The sequence below is a fragment of the Synchiropus splendidus genome, chromosome 7, assembly GCF_027744825.2.
Source record: "Synchiropus splendidus isolate RoL2022-P1 chromosome 7, RoL_Sspl_1.0, whole genome shotgun sequence".
Lineage (NCBI taxonomy): Eukaryota > Metazoa > Chordata > Actinopteri > Syngnathiformes > Callionymidae > Synchiropus > Synchiropus splendidus.
Window position 1 is genome coordinate 27584074 of NC_071340.1, and position 22913 is coordinate 27606986.

The window sequence follows — 22913 nt, forward strand, 5'->3', positions numbered from 1 at the left end:
CTCGTCACTGCGTTTTTTGTGGTTGTCAGCAGTTCAGTGTTGATTTGGTATGGTCATAACTTCCAAAATAATGATCACGTCTCACAGGAATTGGGAAAGTCCCGTTTTAGGCTCGACGTATTGTTCATAGGCTCGTCTTCGAGTGTCGTCCACCATAACCCACGTCGGCCTGAAAAAAGGAAATCATGGCTCATAAAAATAGACCAAGTGGATGTCAGTGAGTCACCTCAAGGTTTGTGTTGAGTATCGTCAGTCAGTTGCCTATAAAAGGAAGTGGACTGGGGCCTGGAGGCTAGCAGTGTTAGCGTTAGCCTGCGGGGCCTTAGTGGAAGCCAGGAGGGAGCGTTTCATAATGGCTGTCAGAAGATCAGCTGGAGTTCTTTGCTGCCACCGCTGCTGTAGGGGAGTCGGAAACAAATTGTCATCGGAGATTTCTAAGTGAACAAAGCTTTTAATGAGTGAGATTAGAATGCTGCGGCGGCGGTGGCGGCGTGCATGCGTGCGTGTGTGCGTGATGGAATCATCAGCTCAAGCGTGGTGTCTGGTGTTTGGAGCGGAGCACCGGAGAGTTTGGGCCTTTCAGACGAGCCTCTGACACACTGGCTCGCTGCCCTTCTCCCCCCCCCCGGCCCCCCGCTGGAGAACGTCGCTAACATCCTCAGACATTGTCATCGGCGGCGGCGAAGCATAATTGGGTGAATATGTCAGCGCTTTGTGTTCTTAGTGACATGACTCGCGGCTGCTCCTGTGGGGGAGCATTAGGGGAGGGATCGCTGCTGTAATTCCATTACATTGTGCTTCATTATATTGTTTTTCCAACAGAATGGGGATGTTTGTTATTGACAGCAGCCGCACATCGGTCACAGCGCCGAGGGACGTCAGTGGAAAGCATGACCTGCAGCAGAACCTTGGTGTGCTGTGGGAGGCAGAAGTGAAAGAAGCTGTGGCTGCGGTGGTTCAGTGGAACATGTGCAGCAGATACATAAACGTGTTAAAATATCATCTGCGGTGTCACCACACACTGTCATATTCACAACTGTATATTTTCCCTTCTGTTCTTTGGATGTGTTTTTTTTTTTTTTTTTTTCATACATGACTGCAACCTCCTCGCTCAGGCCACGGAAAGACTGAACGCACCAAATGGTGATTCATTCATGCTGTCCGGGGCTTTTTCGCCAAAGCTTCTGCTTTTATTTCTCCTCTTATTTCCTGGTACCTTCTGTCCACCCAGCCAGCAGTTCATGCCTGCGGCAAGTCTTCATCCCGGTCTCAACCGGACACAAACAAACGGGCGCTAACAAGTGGCTGTGGTTGAGCCGCGCGTCCTCTGGCCGGTCTGCCTTTGGCCCGGCAGCTGTGGCCTCACAGCCCTTGGCCTCCTTTCAAAAAGGGGGCTGACGCATCGTGTCAAGTCATTTTGTCCTTGGGGAAGTCAGCGGTGAGCTGCTGTGGAGAGACGGCTCTCACCTGTCGCCTCTGACGAATGGCTACCTGTCTGCGTGGCGGCCTGACGTCCCACAGCTTGTGTTTGCTGCTGCTGCTGAGTGAGGAGAGCAGCTGCCCAAATGAAGGGCTGGAACTCCAGAGCAACCCACGCACACAACAAATCAAGTGTGAAACAATATAGAAAAATCCTTAAGTTCTGTTCGCGCCTCTGTCCACTCTCTAGCGATTGTCGATGGAAACTTTTTTTGAATTGAACTCGTAAGTGAGGTGCAGATGGCACCACTTTCCACGCCGTGGCACAGTCCACTCGAGGCCCTGGGACCATTGCGACACCATGGGAACATTTGCTTGCAACGTTACCATCAAGGGCTGAAGTCCCCTGCAGAACGTACGTTTGAAACCTAATTTTGTGCCAACATTTTACAGGATACAACAGGGCAGCAACATCGTCAACGATAACTGACAGATAACAGAGCACCAGTCGTGACGCCATCGACCTCTCAGTATGGTGAGGAATGGCGATGGAGACTACGTCACTGTCGTGACCCAAAAGTATGACATGTTTCATTTCAAAAAGTTTGCAGTCAGCAAGTTAGCAATTGACATTTTGAACGTTTGGAAACAGCATAGGAGTGTTTACAGATTGGCGACAATAACATAACCTGCCAGTGATCACAGAAACACATTCACAAGTGCCTCAAACACAAGACTTTGCTCTTCATTCCCAGGGCATCCTTTGTAAGCAGAGTAACTCAGCGGAGGAAGCACCTTTGGTGCCTGTGTTTGTCTCTCTGTCTGATGTCACATCCTTCCACTGGACTGTCTGTGTGTTCTGTGTGTGCGTTTCCTGTCTCTCGCTCCTTTAAGACGCCGCGGCGCGGCGGATGGATAACAGCGTCGGCGTCTTTCTGGAAGAGCCCTTCAAATAGTTTTAGTCAGAAATGATAGGATGAATGTGACCTGTGATGAGCTCATCTCCTAACAACCTCATCTCCTCCGTGGTGTCAGTCATACTAAAGCAGGCCTGACAGTGGGCGCCGCTGAACGTAGACTGGCTCGCCTCCCACCCCCTCTATAGACAGGTGTCTCACTTGGAAGTTATATTGAGATTGAAAATAGACTTCACGCCACGGCGTCTCTGTCTTGCTAATGATGCGCCTGAACCGTGAGCTAATGGAGAGCGACAGATGAAGACGTATCTTCCAAGAACAAACACTGCAGCCTCTCAAATTCAAGTTTAGCCTCAACTGTGCAAAAGAAAGAAAAAAAGACGGGAGACATTACAAGATGATCCGCTGCTATCGCGGTAATCCTCCTGTTGCTAATCTCCTTAGCCGCTAACATGTTAAATTAGCTCTAATATCGGCTGCGAGTCAGCGGCGCACCGAGCCACCTACGCGTGGGCTACCACCCAGGTTTGGGTCACTCTCTCTGCTGAGCGCCAGCGTGCAAGTGTAGCGGGGCGGGGGGGGGGAGCAGTGATAGCCATTCGTCACCCTGCCTATCTCGCGCTGACAGATGGGCTGTGTGGCGTGCGCTACACTGAGGAGTCACTGCCTTTAATGACATTAGCAGCACAATGAAAGACCTGATCGACGCTTCTCCGCTGCCATCCTGCCTCACTATAGACCCCCAATGTTTCTTCCCTCTAAGCCCACGGTGCTATTTTCACGCAAAAAACACACCTATTTTCAAAGTTCCAGAACATGTCCAACGCGTCCGTCCGACGTTGCGCTGAAGCATCGAAAGTGCAATGAAAGTTGCTGGCAGAGCCGTGTCATTGCAGCTTTGTTGGGAAGAAGACGCCGTGCTCTGCCAGGAAATGAGAGTTTATTTTCAAAGGAGCGAGCGTTTATTTAGTGTACCATGCGACTCCTTCTTGGTTTACTTACTGCTGTGTAACTCTAAATCCTGGTGACCACATTTCCTGGGAGGATAGAGAGCGTTACTGTTGCACCTAGGTTTCATAAAATTGCTACTTTTTTTCTGCCTTCACGCGGTGTTAGAGTTCGCTACGATCCGGGAATACAGGGCCGAAGTCAAGGACCGCTGTTTGATTGACACACACTGGCAAAAACAGAGTATTTCAAGTGACTGTGTTAGTGAGGCCTAGAACAGCTGCCGCAGCAGAAGTCTTCACGCCACGTCTCCGGTCTTGCGTCTCACTTTGGACTCTTTTCCTTGAAAGCAGAAGTGACCGGCGGGGTTGTCCTGTACATGTGTTCTAAGAATCCGTTTGCATGTGTTCTCATCTCACGCCGCTGCCTTTTCACAGTAACAAACCATTGCAGTGGATTAGTCAGAGTCAGGTTCCTCTTTTCTGTGGCCCACGTGACTCGGAGGAGTCATTCTGCCAGTGTCCTCAGCAAGGCAGCCACATTAGCGAGCGCCTGCAGACTGTCTATTAGAATGTGAAGAAGCACCGAGCACTGTATATTAGTTTTTGGTGACTAAACACTTGGGAGAGAGGCGACCTAGAATCCTGCCTCCTGGTGCTCCCAGTGTATATGTTCCCATCGTCCTCTCAGCTCCACTTCCCAGACTCCGAGGAAGAGAGAAAACCCTCATTAGATCTATGTGCTGAATTGCAGCGCCCTCTCCGTTTCTCCTCTCCTCCCCCAACCTTCATCCCTCCCTCCCTCCCTCCCTCCCTCTCTCTCTCTCTCTCTCTGTGTCCGTCTGCTTAACAGATGGGAGGGTCGTGGGCAGAGCTCTTCCCCTCCCCCTGGAGATGCCTGGTGCCTGTTCCAGAGATCTCTCTTTCTGCTCCACTCCATGTCTCTCTGTATCTGTCTCTTGGTTAATATCATGTCATGGAGGAAACCGACGCCAGACTGTGGCGTTAATGGGTCAATAACATCACCAGCCTCTCACTGATGCATGGTCAGTCGCCACTACAGGACTTTATTGTCCTGCTGTTTGTTCTCATTGCACCGTCAGTCGACCAGGTGATGGAGCAGGTGATGTTGGGACAGTGCAAGTTAGTGTGAGTCACACAGATGATCCAATGACAAGCAGCCGGTGTAAACACTAGCGACTAGATCGGGAGTGAAAACACAGGAAAGGAGTCTTTTCCATCCAGTTTAGAGCCTGGACTGAGACCGTTACCTTTAGTTCCTCAAGTCAGTCTCTTGAGCTCCATTTTTGATGACCATAAAAAGTGTATTTTTTCAGAATCCGTCCTCACCTGCCCCGCCTCTCCGTAGGTCTGGGTCGGGCGCTCGACTTCAGGGACTTCTGTTTCTTTGGGGTTTTTTTGTTTAAGCTTTGTGAAAAAGCAGTGAGGTTTTGCAGTCGGCGAGCAAAGTGGAGCAGCGGTGTTGCTTGTGTCTACGCTGTGTTAGCCTGCTCTTTGACCCCGGTGGGAACCCAGCGAGGACCTCTCCAGTTATCCGGCCGGTGTGAATGCGACGCCACCATTTGTCCTCTCATACCTGTGCACAGGCTTGTGACTCTCTCCCTGTCTCTTCTGTTTTTTGGTGCGTTAGCTGCTCACCTCGTTGACCCTCTGAAGGTCAAATGTCAGTGTCGGTCTCAGGTGAAAATTTTCTGCCGAGTGTGCCGCTCGTGCCTCCCTTTCGTTCACTGGTCTTGGCGTCAGCGTCTAAATTGGATTGAGCGATTGAGTGGTAATCTGCTAAGTTAAGCGATGCTCAATCCACCACGAGGAGGAAAAGAGGGAGCGAAGCCCAAGAGCACTTGGCCGCTCTGCTCACATGCAGGAGCTGCTTGGCAGCGGCTGGGAACGGAGGCGGGTGTGAGGAGAGGGGAGAGGAAAAGGGGGCTGGTACACGGCTGTGTAGGAGGCGAGAGTGAGAGGAGACGAGAGAGGAGGTGGCTGAGCACGGGACGCGGGGCTAAACGGCAGCAGATCCTCACCTCGGGGAGTGTTGGCTGGGGAGCCGGGAGCCAGGAGCAGGGATTAAATGTTCAGGACACGGGCTTAGTCTTAGCGCTAATGTTACGTAAGTCCCGAGGTGTCGCCCCAGCGGGTGTTGACATTGAGAGGCTCGGCGGTGGGAGGAAGCAGGAGGACACCAGGGGCCCGGGAGGGATGGTGGAGGCGAGGCCCGGGCTTCTGGAGAGGCTGTCAAGCCGTGATTGAAGCGCAGTCACTTGATTGATATCCTTGTCTGGTGCCAAGCGTCTTAGTGTTGGATTGTAATCCTCTTTTGTCTGACAACATGCCTCTTTGTTTCCTTCCGTGGGGCTCCTCTTTGTTTCCCTGTGCCAGGATGAGCGTGCTCACCCGCTCGCACCTGTGTTGAAAGGTCCCGTGAACGCACTGCCTGCCAAAGTCAAGCACTTCATCTGTCAAGTGGATGTTGTCTCGAACAGCGTCGTTGACCTGATCTGTGTGCATTTGCCATGTTCCGCTCCATGGATTTGAATTGACATGACACAAGAACGTGCTACAGTCCTTGTTTTTTGACTCAACTCAGCTGAAGACCGGTCCAGTCAGGGGTCTGAAGACTGCGATCAGCTCGCTCAGAGTTTCAGCTGCGCCCGGTTGGTTAAACCGTGCTTGAGCTAGTTTGGTCGGCGCTGCGGCCCCTTTGTGGATCACCTTCAGACCCCTGATCCAATGTGTCTCAATGTTCAGTGGATGCCGAAGCAGCCCTGTCGAAACCAGATGCTCTTCACATCCGACACGGGAAGAAGTGGCGTTGTGCCCCGTAACTCCGACTGCCACTAAGAACCACTGTATCCCTGGATGTCCCCATTACACTCTTTCATTATCAGCCTCCTCCTCTCCGCAGGAAAGAGGTCAAGTGCATAGCAATGTGCTGCGCTCACCTCAGGGGCTGGGAGCTTTCTTGTGCTTTCTCATGCATGTTACTCAATAAATACATGGATTCAGGTTAGCAGAAGATGAAATAGATGGGGAAGGAAGTGCAGCACAATATGCATGTTTGTGTGAAGCGATGTGAAGAAGAACGACTACAAGAGGGAGCGAGCGAGGGAGCGAGAGAGGGAGCGAGGGAGCGAGAGAGGGAGAGAGAGGGAGAGAGGGAGAGGGAGAGGGAGAGGGAGAGGGAGCCCGGGTGCAGCGGAGTCGAGGCGTCTTCCACATCAATGTCTGAGGCTCATGCTGCCAGGTGCCGGAAATCTGCTTCAGAAAGGAGAGGAGTGAGAAGAAAGAGAAAGTGGAGGAAAAAAGGCAAGGTAGATGGAGGATCTTTTTTAATGTGACGGCACTGACAGCTTCCCTGCATTGCACTGCGCTTAAATAATGGGATGCTCATTTGCATAACGAGGGACGTTATCACCTCTACTGTCAAAAGAAAACACAACAACACTTCTTCTGCTCCTCCCTGAGATAGATTGGGTTGGCCTACTTTAGCACTCCAGAGAGATGCACCAGAGCTGGAGCGCGTGCGTGTGCGCACCTGAGCGCCCCCTCTCTGCTCCTGGAGACTCTGTGGAGCCGGGGCCCCGCGGCCCAGTCGCCGGCGTTCCTCGGGTCACTGGAGCAGCTGCCGCCAAGTTGTCGGCTGAAACATTTCTGTCCCATCAATAAAGTGTTTGGTATGAATTTGTGGCGTGATTGTACTCCCACTTCAGTGTGAGTCTGGAGCCGTCTCCTCATCTCAGTCTGTTTCCCGCCGCACCTGCGCTCGCTCCCGTGACGTGGAGTTGTGGTGATGAACTCGGGGCACAAGTGGAGCGCTTGCTCTGTCAAGACACTTTCATGGGAAGAAGCCAAAGCAGCTCCTCCGTCTGGAGCTAATGTTGCAGTGTGGGTGATTAGAGCGTTTAAGTTAGCGCCACTTCCAAAACACTGTCAAACTCTCTGTGAACGAGGCAGATCCTGACAGCGCTGTCTCCCCTTATAGTCGCTGCTTGGGAGAGAGAAAAGAAAGAAAAAAAACGCAAGCAAAAAGTGATTTGCATGATATCGACAGCGAAAAACAGAGCAGTTCTCACAACAGTGTTGACAGATTCTTTGTCTTTCTTCAACCTCCCTTGTGACTTCCACGATGCCACTTTTATATGTTTTTTTTCTCTCTCTGAGCGTTTTGCCATATTCCATTTCATTTAATGCTCATCCTCCTCTCCTCCCCTCCCCTTCTTCCTCTTCCTGCAGGTACAGATGCTGGAATCTTTCAGTTGATTGGAACAAATAGAAAGCAGGAATTAAAGACCCGATAAAGGAAGAGCCCAAGAAGGAAGAGAAAGAAGAGGCAAGAAGAAAGAGGCATAAAGTTCTTTAGCAAGAGGAGAGAAAGAAAGAGACGGGGACGATGGGGAGAAAAAAGATCCAGATCACGCGGATTATGGATGAACGCAACAGACAGGTGAGTCTCTTGGGGAAGGCAGGATGGATGAGTGCGAGGGTGGAGGGAGGCAACCGGCGGGGGCGCAAACCCCCTGCACCCCGCGGAGTGTGGCGGGTACGACGCGGAGTCGGAGCCGAGCAGTGGCTTCTCCTCCGTCCACACTCATGCACTGTTGGTCACAGAAAAGTTTAGCGCTCTTCACACGCCCAGGCTCTCACACCATGCTCGCCGACAGAAGGTGGCGGCGCCACAGACGCATGGTGGCAGAAAACAAACAAGTCACCAAGAGTCGCATGGAGAAATCAGCAGCATCAGTGGAACCAAAACAAGCGCATCATTCCATTTGATAAAACCCCGAGCAGCAGATGTCCCTCAGATGCCGTGGCCTTCTGTGACACTGGCTTCATTTGTGGGACAACAAAGGGCCGTTTGAGCTCTTGCTCTAAAACCCCTGATAGTGATGTGACTTCCAGCAAATGTGGTGAAGAGTCCATGTCAGCGGAGCTGCAGCTGGAGCCCTGTGAGAGATGATTCAGCTTGTGTCCGCTCTCCTGTTCACTGATGGACTTTGTATTCCAAGTTTCTAAGCAACAGAGTCATGAGAGGACGAAACTCGAAGGTCTGCTCCGTCATGAACGGCGGGGAAGAACCAGCCCATCAACGGCCCGAGCCATAGTGACTTGTTGTTGTTGCTGCATGGAGGTTTGTGGCAGGAAACAGAGGAAGGTGACGCGCTCTCCCTCACTGCCCTCCAGGCTCCTGAATCGATCACGTCTCGGGGCAGCACTGACCGCTGACACTCCGCTTCCTGGCAGCCCAATTGGATCCATACGCTGCTAACGTGGCCTCAGAGTCACAGGTCAAACGCAGACATGTGCACGCAGGACTCGCCGAAGCCCTCGCCGAAGCCCTCGCTGCACTCACTGGCAAAGTGTTGCGAAGAGTGAGATGAAGTCAGTGTTGGACGGTGGTCTAGAAGAGGACTGATCAGAACAGTCAGACCCACTTACGGGCCAGTGAGGAAGGAATCACAACTTGCCTGGCTATATAAGGAAAACAACATGAGTCCATTTGTGATTCCTTTGAATGAGCTTTATATTTACCAGGGGACAATGGAATCAGTTGCTTTTAAAGCGACCCTCATGAAGACAAGGCCTAGCGCGTCTCAAAATGGCGTCTGTGTATCTTTAGGCTGTGACTTCAGCAGTCAGATAGGCGAAGGGAGAAGAAGAGAAAAGCTCTTGCGAGGATGAGGTCACAGAGTTTCCACTGCTGTGTAGAAGAGCACCCACATGTCCTCATTGTTATCGCGGCTCTGTTCTCTCGTTCCACCTCGGAACAGAAGTGCACCAGGCTCTCTGGCTCCTCGGGATAAGGAGGGAAAGAGGGAGACAGGAAGGACACCTGAGGGGAATCGATGCCAGCGATATCCGGGCTGTGCTTACTGGGAGAGCAGGCCGGGGAGAAGGAGGGTTCAGGGAAGGGAGAATCAATAGTGTGTACCACTGGATTCCTCGGTGAAATAGTAGATCAGTGGCAGTCAAGTGACGCCGCAGCTATGATGTCATGAAGTCATGCGGAGCAGGCTCACATGAGGCCTGGAGCTGGAGTCCATCCGACAGCCCCCAGGTCTGACATCACCACCGCAGATATCACAAGATGGTGACGGGCACGGAAAGAGGAAAAAAGGAAGCTTCGCTTTTGCATTTCTCACTTCCTTTTTTCAGAAACTGTCCTGGCGCTGAGGCTTCATTGACGCGCTTTTCAAACTCTTTATGTAGCTTCAGAAAAGGCGAATACAGGAGATGAAAAAAAAAAAAATCATGTTCCCCAAGTTGAACCCCTGAAAATCCAGCATCATATCATGGCGCCACAAACGGACGCCTACTGTCAGGACTACAATCGCACAAGGAGGATTGGCTGGACCTGCACATCCCGCCCTCCCGGGCACTTGCACGTCTGAAGGCACCTCTTCAATTCAAAGCCGCTGTGGCCCTGTCAGCACCACCTCGCCAGCGAGCAGGACCCCCCATCCTGAGGTGCAGTGCCAGCATGATGTCGGGCAGCGCTCCTGCTCCTCGCAGGGCCACCACTTTGCCTTGGGCTCTGAAATCCCTCCCCAGGGCCAAGACAGAAGCAGCAGGCCTCCCTGGTGTTGAGCGGCTGCCCAGAGCTCCGGACAGTGGGCAGCAGTGTGCGAAGCCTGGCTCCCAGCCCCCTGACCACTCAGACCCTCTCCAGCCTTGGGGAGACATGAAAGAGCCCCCTGTGCCGTCAACTCAGGGCGACACACAAAACGCAAAGCCTGGCATCCGCTCATGAGCCGGCAGCTAACAACAAGGTGTGTTTGGATGGACTCCGGGAGCAGATGACGCCGTCGCACACATCTGCAGCCCGTCCGTCTTGTGGGGACGCGCGTGCTAACTCCCTGCGAATGACTCTGTGCCAGTGCAGTGGCCGGGACTCATTTGGGTTGACTTGTTTACGTGTATGTGTTTGGAGGATGACATGTGTGCTGCAGGGGGGGAAGGGAGCCCAAGTCAAAGGTTAAACACAGATCAGGTCATCAATGACAGGAAGCTCCCCCCACCCCACCGCCTCCTCCGCCCCCCGGCTCCCACTTCAAGTTGTGGCATTTGCAGTCTGGTGTTCTTCATCAACGCGAGGTTCACATGGAGAACTTTGTGTGGACCTCACATGTGCATTATATGAGATCCCAGCAGCTGCTTGGACCACAGGCAGAGAAGCAGTCGGTCTGACCTGGACCTGACGGTGTCGGCTGGTGTTCACAGACGTGCTGCTGCAGATCGACAAAGATGAAGACCATCGCATTCATCTCTCACTCATTCTCTGTCAAATGTTCTTGAACGTGGCACCAAGCCTTATTTTCCCCAAATACCCGTTTGACACCTAATTTCCTGGTCACAGATTGTTTCCTTTGTGACGTTATTGTTGAGTCAAGACGTGGAGCAGGACCCAGGTACAGTGATGAGACACTTACAGGAGGCAAGGAGTGGAGCACGGTACGATATTCAGTCACAAACAACATTAACACCAGAACAGAAAGAGTCACCGAACCGGAAGAAACAAAGTGAAGTCTAAATTAGAGCCTCATCAAACCGGGAGAAGTCCATAAACAAGAATAAGAGTCCAAAGAGAAAGTGCCACCGAACCAGGAGAGTCAAACAAACCTAGATCTGTAAACAGAGTCAGTCACAGAACAAACCAGGAAACAGAGGACGGAACACAGCCCTAACTCAGGCACCAGGGTCTCAGAGAGAGGGGTCAAATGAGCAAACTAGAGCGCAGAGAGAGAACACACAAGGCGAGCCAATTTACCACAGGGAACTAGAGGAGACCATCTGGCACACGTTGCTGGAGTCCAGGTGTTTTTATACTCAAGTGATCAGAGGGTGATTGGCTCCAGCCGTGTGACACAGGAACAGGAGTCAGGGGAAAAGAATAGAAGGGGAATCATGCCAGTTATTTCTTACATCTTTGCCAAAGAATCACACCCAACTCAACCCAACTGTTGTACACCACTGAAGAGTCCCAGAGTTTTTTTTCCATTACTCTGCAATCAACAGCACTGGGGTGAAAAAACGTGGCAGGGAAATTAACAGCAGGAAAATAATGAGGCCCACAGGGTCGCACCTCATCTCTGCTCCCTCCTGTCATCCCCAGTTTCCCACCTTCCACTATCCCTTTGTTTTGCAAGTGGCAGCAGCAGCACCCGTACAGGTGCTGCTGCTGCCACTTGCAAAACAATAAAATATATCTATGTATGTACCGTGCTGATACCGTGAACCACAGTAGCACACAGGCTTCCATTCAGCAAACATGATGAGTTTTGCCCGGTCAGCAATAAGGCCAAGTCAAAAGTCCAGCCACCAACAGGGGTTATTTTTGTCATTCCGGCCACTAAATTGGGCAGCGCGATGTAACATCCACTTTTGCTTCTGCCATATCCTTTTCTGGTTGTGGCTTTGACTGCACAAACAGGAACAACATGCGCCGGAGGAGCGCAGCCAGCCATTACAGCGCCGGACGGACTTGTAATTGCAGGCTTCTGCTAGAAAGCACAATTTAAAGCGCCGTGTATTTTCAGAACGCTATAAGTAAACTTGGCATCATTAAGACACCATTCAGTCAGCCCCTCTTTGACCGCCACAAGTCTCAGGCGCCAAAGGAAGATGTGCTGCTCCGGCCACCGAGGAGCAGGACGAGCAGGTTCGCTGGCGGCGGAGGAGCGCTCCTCTGTCGGGTCGGCCCTCTTCCTGGGCTGTGAGTTCAGGCGCAGGTCCCCTCTCAGGCCTGGCCGCTCTTGTCTTCCTGCCTGGCCCCTGACCCGCACGCCGAGGCGCATGTGGCTGTGTTTTTCCGACATGTTTGGTTAACTAGCCGGACGCTTTGGGTGCCCACGGCCACGCCCCCCCCTCCAACTCCCCCAGGGAAGCATGCAGGAGGTGGGAAGCAGAAGCGAAGCCATTGTGAAGGGGAAGCCACTGGCCTCTTCCTGTTATGAGAGGAAATGCATACAAATGTGCTTCCTGCGCGTCCGCCCCTCCCTCCTCCCCCATGCTGTCGTGCTCATCTGTCTCTTTGGCTCCTGTTGTCCCGCTGTTTCTCCCGCGCCCCCTAATGAGCCACCTGATACATACACATTATTTCCACTTCAATATGAATGATTTTCCATTTCTACTATATTCTTTTCCAATCAATGTATCTCTTTATTTTTGCCAAGGAGACGTCAATATCTCCAGGTGCGTAGCTGTGTCTGGAAACAAAACAACATCGAAAATTGTGTCACGTCATAACTTAAGAATTGTACTGCCAAAGGAAAAAACTGCGTTATACAGACATGGACAAACCAAATGGACCGGTTCTATATGTCACTTTTGAAGTCAACAGAAAACTCATCATCAATTTAATATTTACTGATGAGATGTCGATAAATCCCAGTGTATTCCTTTGTTCAATCTAAATAAATTCAAAATTATTTTTAATGATAGATTTTATACAGAGGAGAGATGGATGCATGAAAAGGGACTGGCAATAAAAAAGAGCTTCTCATTGGCCTTGGGAAAAGGAAACACATGCTGTCTCGTGCTGTACTGCGACTCCAGTGTCAGGACAGGTGGACGCCAGCGTGTACTCCTGACTGTATGTGGTGTCCAGAGACGGTGAATCCTGTTTGTCAGTCCACAGTCTGACCTTGATGGTCCTAATTGTGTTCAAATATTGGGCAGAGGCTTACGCTGCGGGGCCTTCAGGGCCCTCTTCTTCACGTCTTGTGCATCACGTGTTCGGAGCCACATCGGCCGTGTGCTGTGATGGATCAGCTCAGTCCAGTTCATCTGAGGTTTTACAGAGAGACCGAGCCCGGTGGAGGTGACAGCGCTTGATATTCAGTTTCCCTGGTGCATCCTGGGAGATATGGTTTCAGGAAATCCAAAACTATCAATATCCCTTCAACCCTATCTCCTCTCTCCAGTCTCAAAGTTGTAAAGAGAAAAGGTGAAGGGCAACGGCCGACAGAGCGAGGCTACTGATCTGCCTGTGCATTCTCACCACCACCAGGGTCCATGTTCAACACGTCCCATTATATTTGAGTGAATCATGACAGTGAGGTGCTGTGTTGCTGTAGCTGCGTGATTTATTGGGATATTCGGAGGCGTGTATATATATATATTCATTATCTCAGCTCAGCGTCTCCTCCGGTGGTGAATCCTTGTCTGTCTACTGCACGGACCCTGAGTTCCCCTCTGGACTGGGCTCGTCTTCATCTGCTCCACAGCCCGTGGTTCGGAGTCCCTGCTTCTCATTGACCCACTAAAGTAAAGTCATATCACACGGAGCATCCAGGACTGTGCCAGAGCTCCGCTGTGTAAAGTCATGTCAGGCCAGACGTGCCGAGTAAAACACATTTAAATACACAGCTACAGTTTGGGGAAGAGAAAGCGTGTTTTTTTTTCTCGCTCAGACAGCCGGAGGGCGAAGACACGTGGTTTGAGAAAGGAACCAGGTGCAGTTCGCTCAACTCTTCCGACGATGTGGCCGACAGTTATCCGCTCTCAGTCCTTCACCAGACGAAACAGCAAAGGTGCCAGCGCAGGGGTCACTTTCTGTGCCGCTGAAGGCCTGGTCCCATCGGCATCGCATCCGTCTGTGGGCTCGTTCGCTGGAACTCACTCAGCTACAGTCAGTGATGTATTGCCTTTGAGAAGAGCACAGGCTGCTGAACTTTCTTCCTTTGGTCTTTGAACAAGTCATTTGTTTTTCTGCCGTTATTTTTCTCAGAGTGGGTGTTTCAGTTCCTTAAAAGCTGTTCCTGGTATGGTGGTTGCATGGCTGCGAAGAAGAGAAGGTTGACAATTGGGAAACCAATCTCCTGTGGAATGTGAAAATAAACAACAGACACTTCGCTATTCACTTGAAAAGAAGTCACTTGAACTCTGGTCAAGTGTCCGTGGCTGGCAACCCTCACCGGGAGGCAGAGTGTCAGGGTGGTCCTGAAAGAAAGACACGAGCGCTCACTCATGCTCTCCGTTCGTTTCAGGTGACATTCACGAAGCGGAAGTTCGGCCTGATGAAGAAGGCGTACGAGCTGAGCGTCTTGTGCGACTGCGAGATCGCGCTCATCATCTTCAACAGCACCAACAAGCTGTTCCAGTACGCCAGCACCGACATGGACAAGGTCCTGCTCAAATACACCGAGTACAACGAGCCGCACGAGAGCCGGACCAACTCCGACATTGTGGAGGTGAGTTGGGGTCGGTGGCAAAGACAGTGAGACCCATAGGACCATATCAGAGCATAGTGTGCGACATCAATGGTGACTGTCACTGTGGAGCAGTGAGTCAGGTCAGTGAAATGGTATCTATGACAATACACCGTGGACCACCCTTCCAGTCTGTTTCATACATGTTCTATCCATATGATTCCACATTCCTACGGTCAGGCGAGCACAACAGGAAATACGATGATTGCGTTATCCAGAAGGACCGCAGGTGACAGGCAATGAAAGTCAGTGCTAGAGTTAGCGTAGCGGCGGTGAGCACCGTCTGACAACGCAGCCGTGTTGAAGTCGGAGCTCAGTCCGTGAAATGATCGTAAGCGTCCGTTCCAAGAACTGGCTGTGTGAGAGTGCGCACCTGTGGAAGCACATTCCCGCCTGGAAAAGTACTTTCTCAAATACATGTCCTCTTGTCGCTTCCTTCATTCTGCTGTTTCTGTCTACATCTGTATTTGGTTAACCGTGGGAATTGGAGCTCGTTGGTTTTTTTTTCACCTGACAGGAACGTGCTTCCATACATAACGGAGTGGAAAATGCTTTCTTTTCGTGCATGTTCTCTTCCGAGGTTTGTGTCTTTCCTCTGTTGGGTTGAAGAGTGCACTGGTTGTGTCAGGAGGCGTGATGCTGCCCTCACAGCAGGGAGCGCATCTGACATGTGCTGGACACATGTCGCTGGCGTGGCTCAGGGCAGGTGGATAAAGTGGCAGCCTCCAGGATCCTTAAGCTTCCAGCATGAACCTCTTACGCAACACTTACGCTGGAGAGCTGACAAACCTCGTGGGCTGAACTGATCCCTTCCTCTTGTGCGAACACGCACGTTTACACTGGTCGCCTGCTGGCTGCACCTGTCGAGCGGGGAGCATTTACATTTCACTTGACGCTTGTGCGTGGACTTTTTAAATATCTCTGATCACCAACGGAAGGATCAACGTGCGCATATGGTCCCTTGAGTCTTGGTACGCGGCGGGTGTTGAAGACAACAGCACCTGATGGCGTGAGTGGTTGTTACGGTGTCAGGCCGCTGGGATGCCGTCATGAAAGGTGGTAGACAGAATTGAACAGCATGGGGTGCTTCTTTATCTTCTGTCACGGGTGGTCCTGGGCTCGCTGCCCGTCCACAGGCAGAGCGGCCCGCTGGGAACCTCCTGCTACTCCAGACGGAGCGCTGCCCCCGACTACAACAAGCCCTTGAATTTGTCTTCTTTACATCAAGTGCATCGTGGTATCCGTCAAGAAAAGTGGAACTGAGCGAGCCCCTAATATCACATCACGGCTTCACCTGTTCGACGTATCGCTCCCCTTTTAAAGCTGTTTTTTTATTTTTGTGTGTGTTGGTCTGAAGCTGGCGTTTAGATAGGACGAGAGTGGTCACATGTATCAACCAGCCGTGCTCTGCAGCTCACTTTTAATGTCCATTAGCGGAGGGGACGGCTAATGTGTCGACAGACGTGTCGGTGAACGGCGCTAAAGAGGCGAGTCAGGGGAGACGGGCGAGTAAAACTAGCTCGGCTCAGATCCCCGGAGGACTCGTGCTCTCTCCGAGCTCTCAGAGTGACTCGCAGTGGGAGAAATCGATGCAAAGAGGTCTCCAGCTTTAGCCCGAGCATGGAAAGCATATTGGCCAGAGGGCTGACACTAGCACGTTTAGCAGAGGTGGGAGGAGAGGTAGGCAGGGTTGGAGCCCTCCCGCTGAGCCTGGTGTGCCGCTGCTAGGCTACGTCACAGGTGCAGGCTCGTGGGCGTGTGGAGAGTGGAGCCCAGCCGACTTCCTGTGGAGATGATAAATAGTGGGTCAATGGGAAAATGAAAAGCGGCGTTTGTCAGAAAGCCTCAATATTAGTTTGGCTGCTGGACGGCGCTGATGAAGCACTTGCCTCCGGACGTGTGGAGAGAGAGGCGTGTGCCTGAAGGTGTAGTGGGAGGAGAAGCCGAGGTAGGGGAGCAGAGCGCAGTGTGGGCGGCTGCTGCCACACAGGCCTGCTACATTAGCAATAAAGCTCTATGTAATTAGCATGTCTTTGCTTGATAATTAGTGTTGTTGAGCGAGCGGCAGGGAGGGCGCCGCACTGCCTCACTACCGCCTGTTTGCCAGAGCCGCCAGGCCTTTGTCTCCATTCTTCTGGCTGGTGACGTTCAGGTGCGTGGAGCAGATCCACGCAGGTCCTCCTGGCTCCATCGCAGGTGCCTGACAGACTCGACCTCCGTCCCCTTCGGTAATGCCAGTCCTGTTTAAATAAACTATGTTAAAAGCCCAAATGCGCTCTGGTTTTGTCCCACGTCGGACAGTCCATGCAACATCAAGGGCTCGGGGTTTTCTTCTGTGTTTGTGTCAGAGCGAGAGCAGCGAAGGCCTCCATTGTTATCATGGCAGGTCTGCTTCTCCTTCACGATAAAGCCACTCTGTGTAATCCAAACACCAGCGCATTTTTCCAGCCAGCTCCAAGTATGTGGTCCTGGCAGGTCTACAGTCCGCTCTCAGCGTGGCTCCAGATAAAACATCTCCCCAACTCCCTGCTGGCAGGTTGCTTTCCTGGACATGTGAGCGGAGGGAAATGACGACAGAATAGCTCTTACCCTTCTTTTGAATTCATCCTGCAGAATAATCAGGTGAAAGCTGCTGCTGCTGCTGCTGGCAGCTTACGACGCCGGCATTCATTTAAACAGCATATGAATGAGTCCATTATTCCCCGCGCTGCGATTGCAGATCAAACCCAAATCTTAGCGGCGCTGCCTGCCTCGCGCCGGGATTCGCTCACTAGTTGGAAAGCAACAACAGTTGGCCTGTGCCGAAATACTGTTTGACACCGTGTTGAAACAAAAGATTTGATGTTTGTGAAGCAGCGAAAGGATTTGTAAGCCGGTTAGAAAAACACAACCGTGGATTTATGCTCTGGCACCCGAGGAGGTTGTGTTTTGCTTGTGAGCAGAGGAACCAGTCACTTTTCAGCAAGTCTGGATCATGACTGCAGTGCGGTGGTATTCAGTGTTTCTGTAGACCCCACAGAGCTGTCTGCTCATCTTGGGCTACTGGACTATGGAGCGCAGCCCCGAGCCACACCTTGGTGTCCGCCTGAGCGCAACACGCCTCGGTGGAGTGACAAATGGGTCCATGGTGTGGAAAGCATTGTGATGACCTCAGCAAGTCGCAGACATTCTTCCCCTATTGGTTCAAGCATCACATGGCAGAGCACATGGCTCTGCGCTGGCCTCGCCTCCTGCTCGCCTGTTTGCCAGAGGAAAAGGGAAGTTTGCCAATCCCATTTCCAGCAGATTAATCTAATCTGGAAGTCCACCTGTAATCCGAACAGGCCCGCCCGCTCCCCTTGTTTTCCTCCCTCCTCTGCCTAGAAGGAGCTCCTCAATGAGAGCGCGGGGAGGGGAGGGTGAGGGTGAGGGGGGACCATGTGTGAGAAGGGAACGAGGGAGGGAAAAAAGAGAGATGGAGGCTGGTAATTATTTCCAAAGGTCATTCTGTTAATGACTACCCACTTGGCTAATGAGATTCAGCAAAGCTCCCTCACCATGTTTCACCCTGCCTTGGTTTCAGCCGTGTGCCAAGATGTGTGAGAGGCCCAGGTGTGAGGACGGCGGCGAGGGGCGGGGCTACAGAGCGCCAACCAAACCTTTGCAATTGACTGAAGTGGCTCTAAATGAGCATAAGATGACAAGGACCGCCTCTGGTCTCGGCCTGAATCGTGGGGACATGTGATGTTTTTCTCTTTTGAAGCGACATCTTTAACGGAACATTGTCCTCAAGGCGCTTGAGCGCCGGATAACTTGCCGTCAGAGACTCTTATTACTATGACTGGAATGCAGTCCTCTCAGCATTAACATGAAATCCCGGCTGCCACGTCACGCCTCCCTCAGTCCGCCGCTCCGTGCCAATGTGTGTGTAGCCCCTTCTTTCCATGCCGCCCGGATCCGGCGCATGTGGTGCGACATGGGTTCGCTTGCCACGCGGCCACAGTGTTTACAGGAGGGAGAGACGGGACCTGTTTTTGCTGGTGAGCCCAGGATTAGGATCTGAAGCGGCTTTGACATAAGTAAATTAGACTTTTGACATGGGCAAGCCAACAGTGAGGAAAGGCATGGCAACAACGACCTGTGTCAGCGCCGTGTCTGATCGTGAACTGGAGTCTACTGGATGGCTTGCTGTGATTGACATATACACTTAGACTAGACAAAAATGTGGTTTGACTTATGCAATAAATAAACTGAAAAAGTGTGTTACACAACAGCGAAACAAATGCTTCTTTGTGTGGCTTCTAGCTTTGGCTCACAGCTTCCCATTGTTAGCGTGAAATTGACCCATAAATAGTGAAGGAAAGTCTTTTTAAATGTGATCAATTCATCGGAGGTTTCCGAGAATCCTTTCTAAAGAAATAAGGGACTTTAAATTGATGACGTTGTTGAGAGCATCAGGCGTTACATGGATTTAATGGTCGCTAATTCCTTCATCAGTCGACGATTCCATCCGTTCCTCTTGAATTCAGGACAGTCCGATGCTGTGTGTTGGATCTCTCTGCCAGTTTGTCTCATAAAGTGGTCATGAAATGCTTCTGTTCCAAAAATAGTGTGTGGTGAGGCTAAAAATAGTGTCCTAGCTGCCGGTCCTCACAGAGAGGGAATTGAAGAACAGGGATCTCTTACTTTCCCTCTCTCCGTGTCTCGCTGGGAGGGAGCTGGTTTTGTTTTTTTGTTTTCTCAAACCAAGGCTGTGAAGGCAAGTGTCATTGTCTTCTTGAGCGTCTGTCTGGATTTGTCATTCCTTCTGGGAATCAACCGTGAGGAACTGCGGTGAGCCACCGGGGCCATCAGTCCCAGGCCCCGCGGTTACAGGAGGAGGAGGAGGAGGATTGAGTGAGTTGATCTTCAACTCAGAAAAACTTTCTGTAAAGTCAGACAAAAATGATTTTAACCAAATGAAACGTCTAAATCTGCGGGACAGCTCTGTCCTCAACCTCAGAAATGAAGAGAGCGCGTTGAAGAAGACCACGCTCTTCAGACTCATCCACGTCTGTAGAGAAGCAGCCGGCCGAGTTGTTGATATGGAAGCCACATAGCCGCTCTGAGAATCCAACGTTTCAAACGTGTTAATATGCGGTCGGTGTGGCGTGCGGCGTCTGAAGCCATGGGGCCAAGTCCTTTCCATTATCCGGCCCAAAACAATTCACCCTGGCCATTAAGATGAAATGATCCCTTGTTCTTCTGAAACTATTTGTGGAAAATTCTAAATAATGGCGAGCTATTTTTAGCCGTGGCATTCCCTGCCCTGCCCCCGGCCCGTCCCCATCCCTTGCCACGATTACAGCTTTGGGCTGGGTTTGGAAATCCAAGGTCACACGGCAGAGGTCAGCCGGCTGGTCATTGTTGCTGAGGGCCTCCCTCGGGCCCTGCCTTCCTGCCGTGGCACTGCGCGATAAGAGCCGTAAAGACAAAAGACGATAAGTGACGATCGGTGGGGGGGACGCGGAGCAGAAACCAGAAAATGTCACACAGCTGCCGCGCTTTCCTCATGACACGGCCTCAGTCAATTCATTTGTGTGTCAAATCAAAAGTTCTTGACGGCAAATTATGAAGCGTGCAAGTAAATTCTGGGTAAACACACAAGCGCCCCCTTCATGGCCTTGCTCTGAGCCGGCATTGTGTCTTGCAGTGTCTGTCTGGCCAGTGCTGGAGTGTAGCGTCTCCTCTGAATGTCCACTTTGTTCCCCACGCCAGGATGCTGCAGGAGCAAACAGTGTTGGATTCTGACATGTGTTCAGTGTGTGTCGCGTCCATATGGGAAACACTCCACCATCTGGTATTGTGCTGCACACTCTCCAGCAAAGAGTGCGATTGTCCGAGAGCGCGGGGCTTTTCTCTTCGTGGAGAACTGAACACATGGCTATTGCACTGTTTGGGAGGCACATTCAGACGCCATTCTTCCGGAGAGGACGATCGGCGTGTTGCTCATTAAAATACAGGCGGAACACAGAGCGAGTCGACTCTGTCGAGAAACGTTTTGGCCAAGGGAACGTGGCAGCGCGGCACAAGCCTTTGATTCCTGATTATAGTGTAGCAGAGCATCAAAAGTGCGGCGCTTCAAAGCCACAAAATCAATGATAAGCAATGGATGTGATGGCGTTTCAAACCAGTGCGGAGGGCTGTTCAGATGATGGCTGAAGAAACAGAAGGGGACAGTCTGTGATTTGGGGGTGCAATTCCTCAGATCACTAACCCAGTAAAATCAGCCATCTCCGTCCCAGAAGCCCACGTGCACGGCGTCATCCGTGGCAGTGCCCCTCGACATGATCCTGGCATGTTCAAACCACGCTTCATGAAACTGCGGCCTTCTTTGCCTTTGGTCTGCCATCTGCTTCCAATAAGCTGAGCCAGCCTGATCCCTCTGATGTTCCCTTCACTCGGAAAAGCAGAAAGAAAGCGCGAGAGACAGAGGGGTGCCACACAAAATCTAGAGCAAGAGCCACTGAACCAAGTGGAAGAATGAGAGCAGGTCTTGAATTCTGGCCGCCCGTGCCCGCGGCGAGGCCGTAGAGGGCGCTAAGCCACTGCCGACCGGCTCACCTGTGAGACTCACGCCTCCAGTTCCAGCCTCTTGAACCCAGATCGCTTTCACCCTTTTCCGTTTTTCACCAGCCGTTTCCGACATGTACCAACGTGGTCCCTCCCAAGTTTAGTCATCATGCAGAGGGAGCCACAAAGCACCGATCAAGTGCCTCCAGTGAAGTCAACTCATTCATGCTAAAAATAAGAAATGCCCTTCATCATCCAACCACTTACGAAGGAAGTGCAAACGTTATCGGCAGATATGTGCTGTAGATAACAAAAGGTCTGTCGCACTCCTGAAAGAAAAGAAAGTCTAAAAAAAGACCCAACTATGAGCTTCTGCTTTCGTCGGGGATCCCCCTTTCCATCCGCACACCTATTTCACAAGTCCTGGTTTGTCTTAAAGACAGTGAGGCCACATTTCGTACGATACAAAGAGAGTGTTCTCCAATATGAACTGACAAAAACGGGACCGTCGGAGGGAAACTGACCCGTGGAGTGGAAGGGCTTTGGACTGGCGTCAGCTGTCCTGGTGAGACCTGCCAGACCCCCACGCAGGACCCGAACCTCACACCCTGACAGGCCGCTTCACTTGCAGCTCTGAGAAAACTGCTGTGACTGAGAAACCGCACTGTGTTGGTGACACAGATAATTGTGTCATTGCCAAGCTAACTGTCTGGCTTTCTACCCTCGCCGTGTCCCGATCCTGTTTATTGATGCTGAGAACTGCCCCGACAGCACATGACGCACCGCTAGTATAGATAACTGCGATAATGCCGGCGGCCTCTCGCGCAGCAGCTGAGGCGCCGAGCTGAAGGGTGCGGATGAGACGGCGGTCCAAGTATGTAGGACGCGGTGTCTATGGCGTCGCTGCCTCACTGGGGCCTCGGTGACAAGTGGAGTCAGGAGGGAGCTCCATGAAGAAGGAGTTTAATTAGGAGCAAACTTCCAAGGGGGCCACTGCGGAGGAAAGAGACGGCGAGCAGGGATCTTCTCCGTCCGTCCTGTGTTCACTTCGCGCCCCACCATGGCCTTCTATGGTCATGAGAGCGCCCTGCCCCGTCTGATTGGTCGTGGGCTTTTGTGTCTTGGCAACAGGTGTAACGGCTGTAAACAGGTGGCAATAACTCAGACGAGTGGCATGGTGGCCTTGCACCGCACCCTTGATGTGCTGAGCCGCCACATGCTTCCAAGTCATATGAGACTGGCTGCCTCCCGTCACCAGCGGCTCCCTCGCCCCATATGGATGGAGCAGCAGCCCCGTCCCTCCGTCCCAGAATGGAAGAGAATGTAATGTGCAGTTGCTGGCAGAGGTAGGTGGTAGAAATCTGTGCAAGGAGGAAGGAAGAGTTCTTTTTTGGATGTGCGTGATTCCTCTGGTGAACAAAAAGAGGCCAGCGGTTCAGTTTCTGTCAGCTCAATACCATGCATCACCAGGACCAGGAATGAAAGTACACAGAAGAAACAGCAGAAGTTTCACATCTCTCACCTTTGCCAAAGAAGACAGCGCCACAAACCTTTGTAACCCCTTTGTTCTCTTCCACTCATCCACCTCAGATAGCGGCTGATTCACGGAAGGTCTCTCACAAGTCAGATCTCCTGCTTCGCTGCGGTGGATTTGTTTAGTGTGATTTCCTGTCAAAGATGAGAGAGAGGCTTTTAAATTCAGACTTTCCAGATTTCCACGCGGCGGGCCAAACGAGGATTGGAGGAGAGCAGAGGAGAGCAGAGCAGAGCAGAGCAGAGCCAGCCAGTGCTGACACGCTTACAGTAGCTGCGTTGCCACCAGACGCCCGAGGAATCAAACAGTTATCGCTGACACCAAAGAAGCAGCCCTCAAA

General features: G+C 51.8%; 1 protein-coding gene across 11 annotated transcripts in view; it reads left to right on the forward strand.

Moving 5' to 3' along the window:
• mef2cb (myocyte enhancer factor 2cb) overlaps positions 1–22913 on the forward strand; it is a 55470-nt gene that overhangs the window by 19058 nt on the left and 13499 nt on the right. For all 11 annotated transcript variants that reach the window (XM_053871907.1, XM_053871906.1, XM_053871908.1 and 8 more), the window contains 2 exons: positions 7535–7745; positions 14287–14490. In XM_053871907.1, the coding sequence (XP_053727882.1) occupies positions 7692–7745; positions 14287–14490 (258 nt within the window). In that variant the 5' untranslated portion in view covers positions 7535–7691. The remainder of the gene's footprint in view (positions 1–7534; positions 7746–14286; positions 14491–22913) is intronic.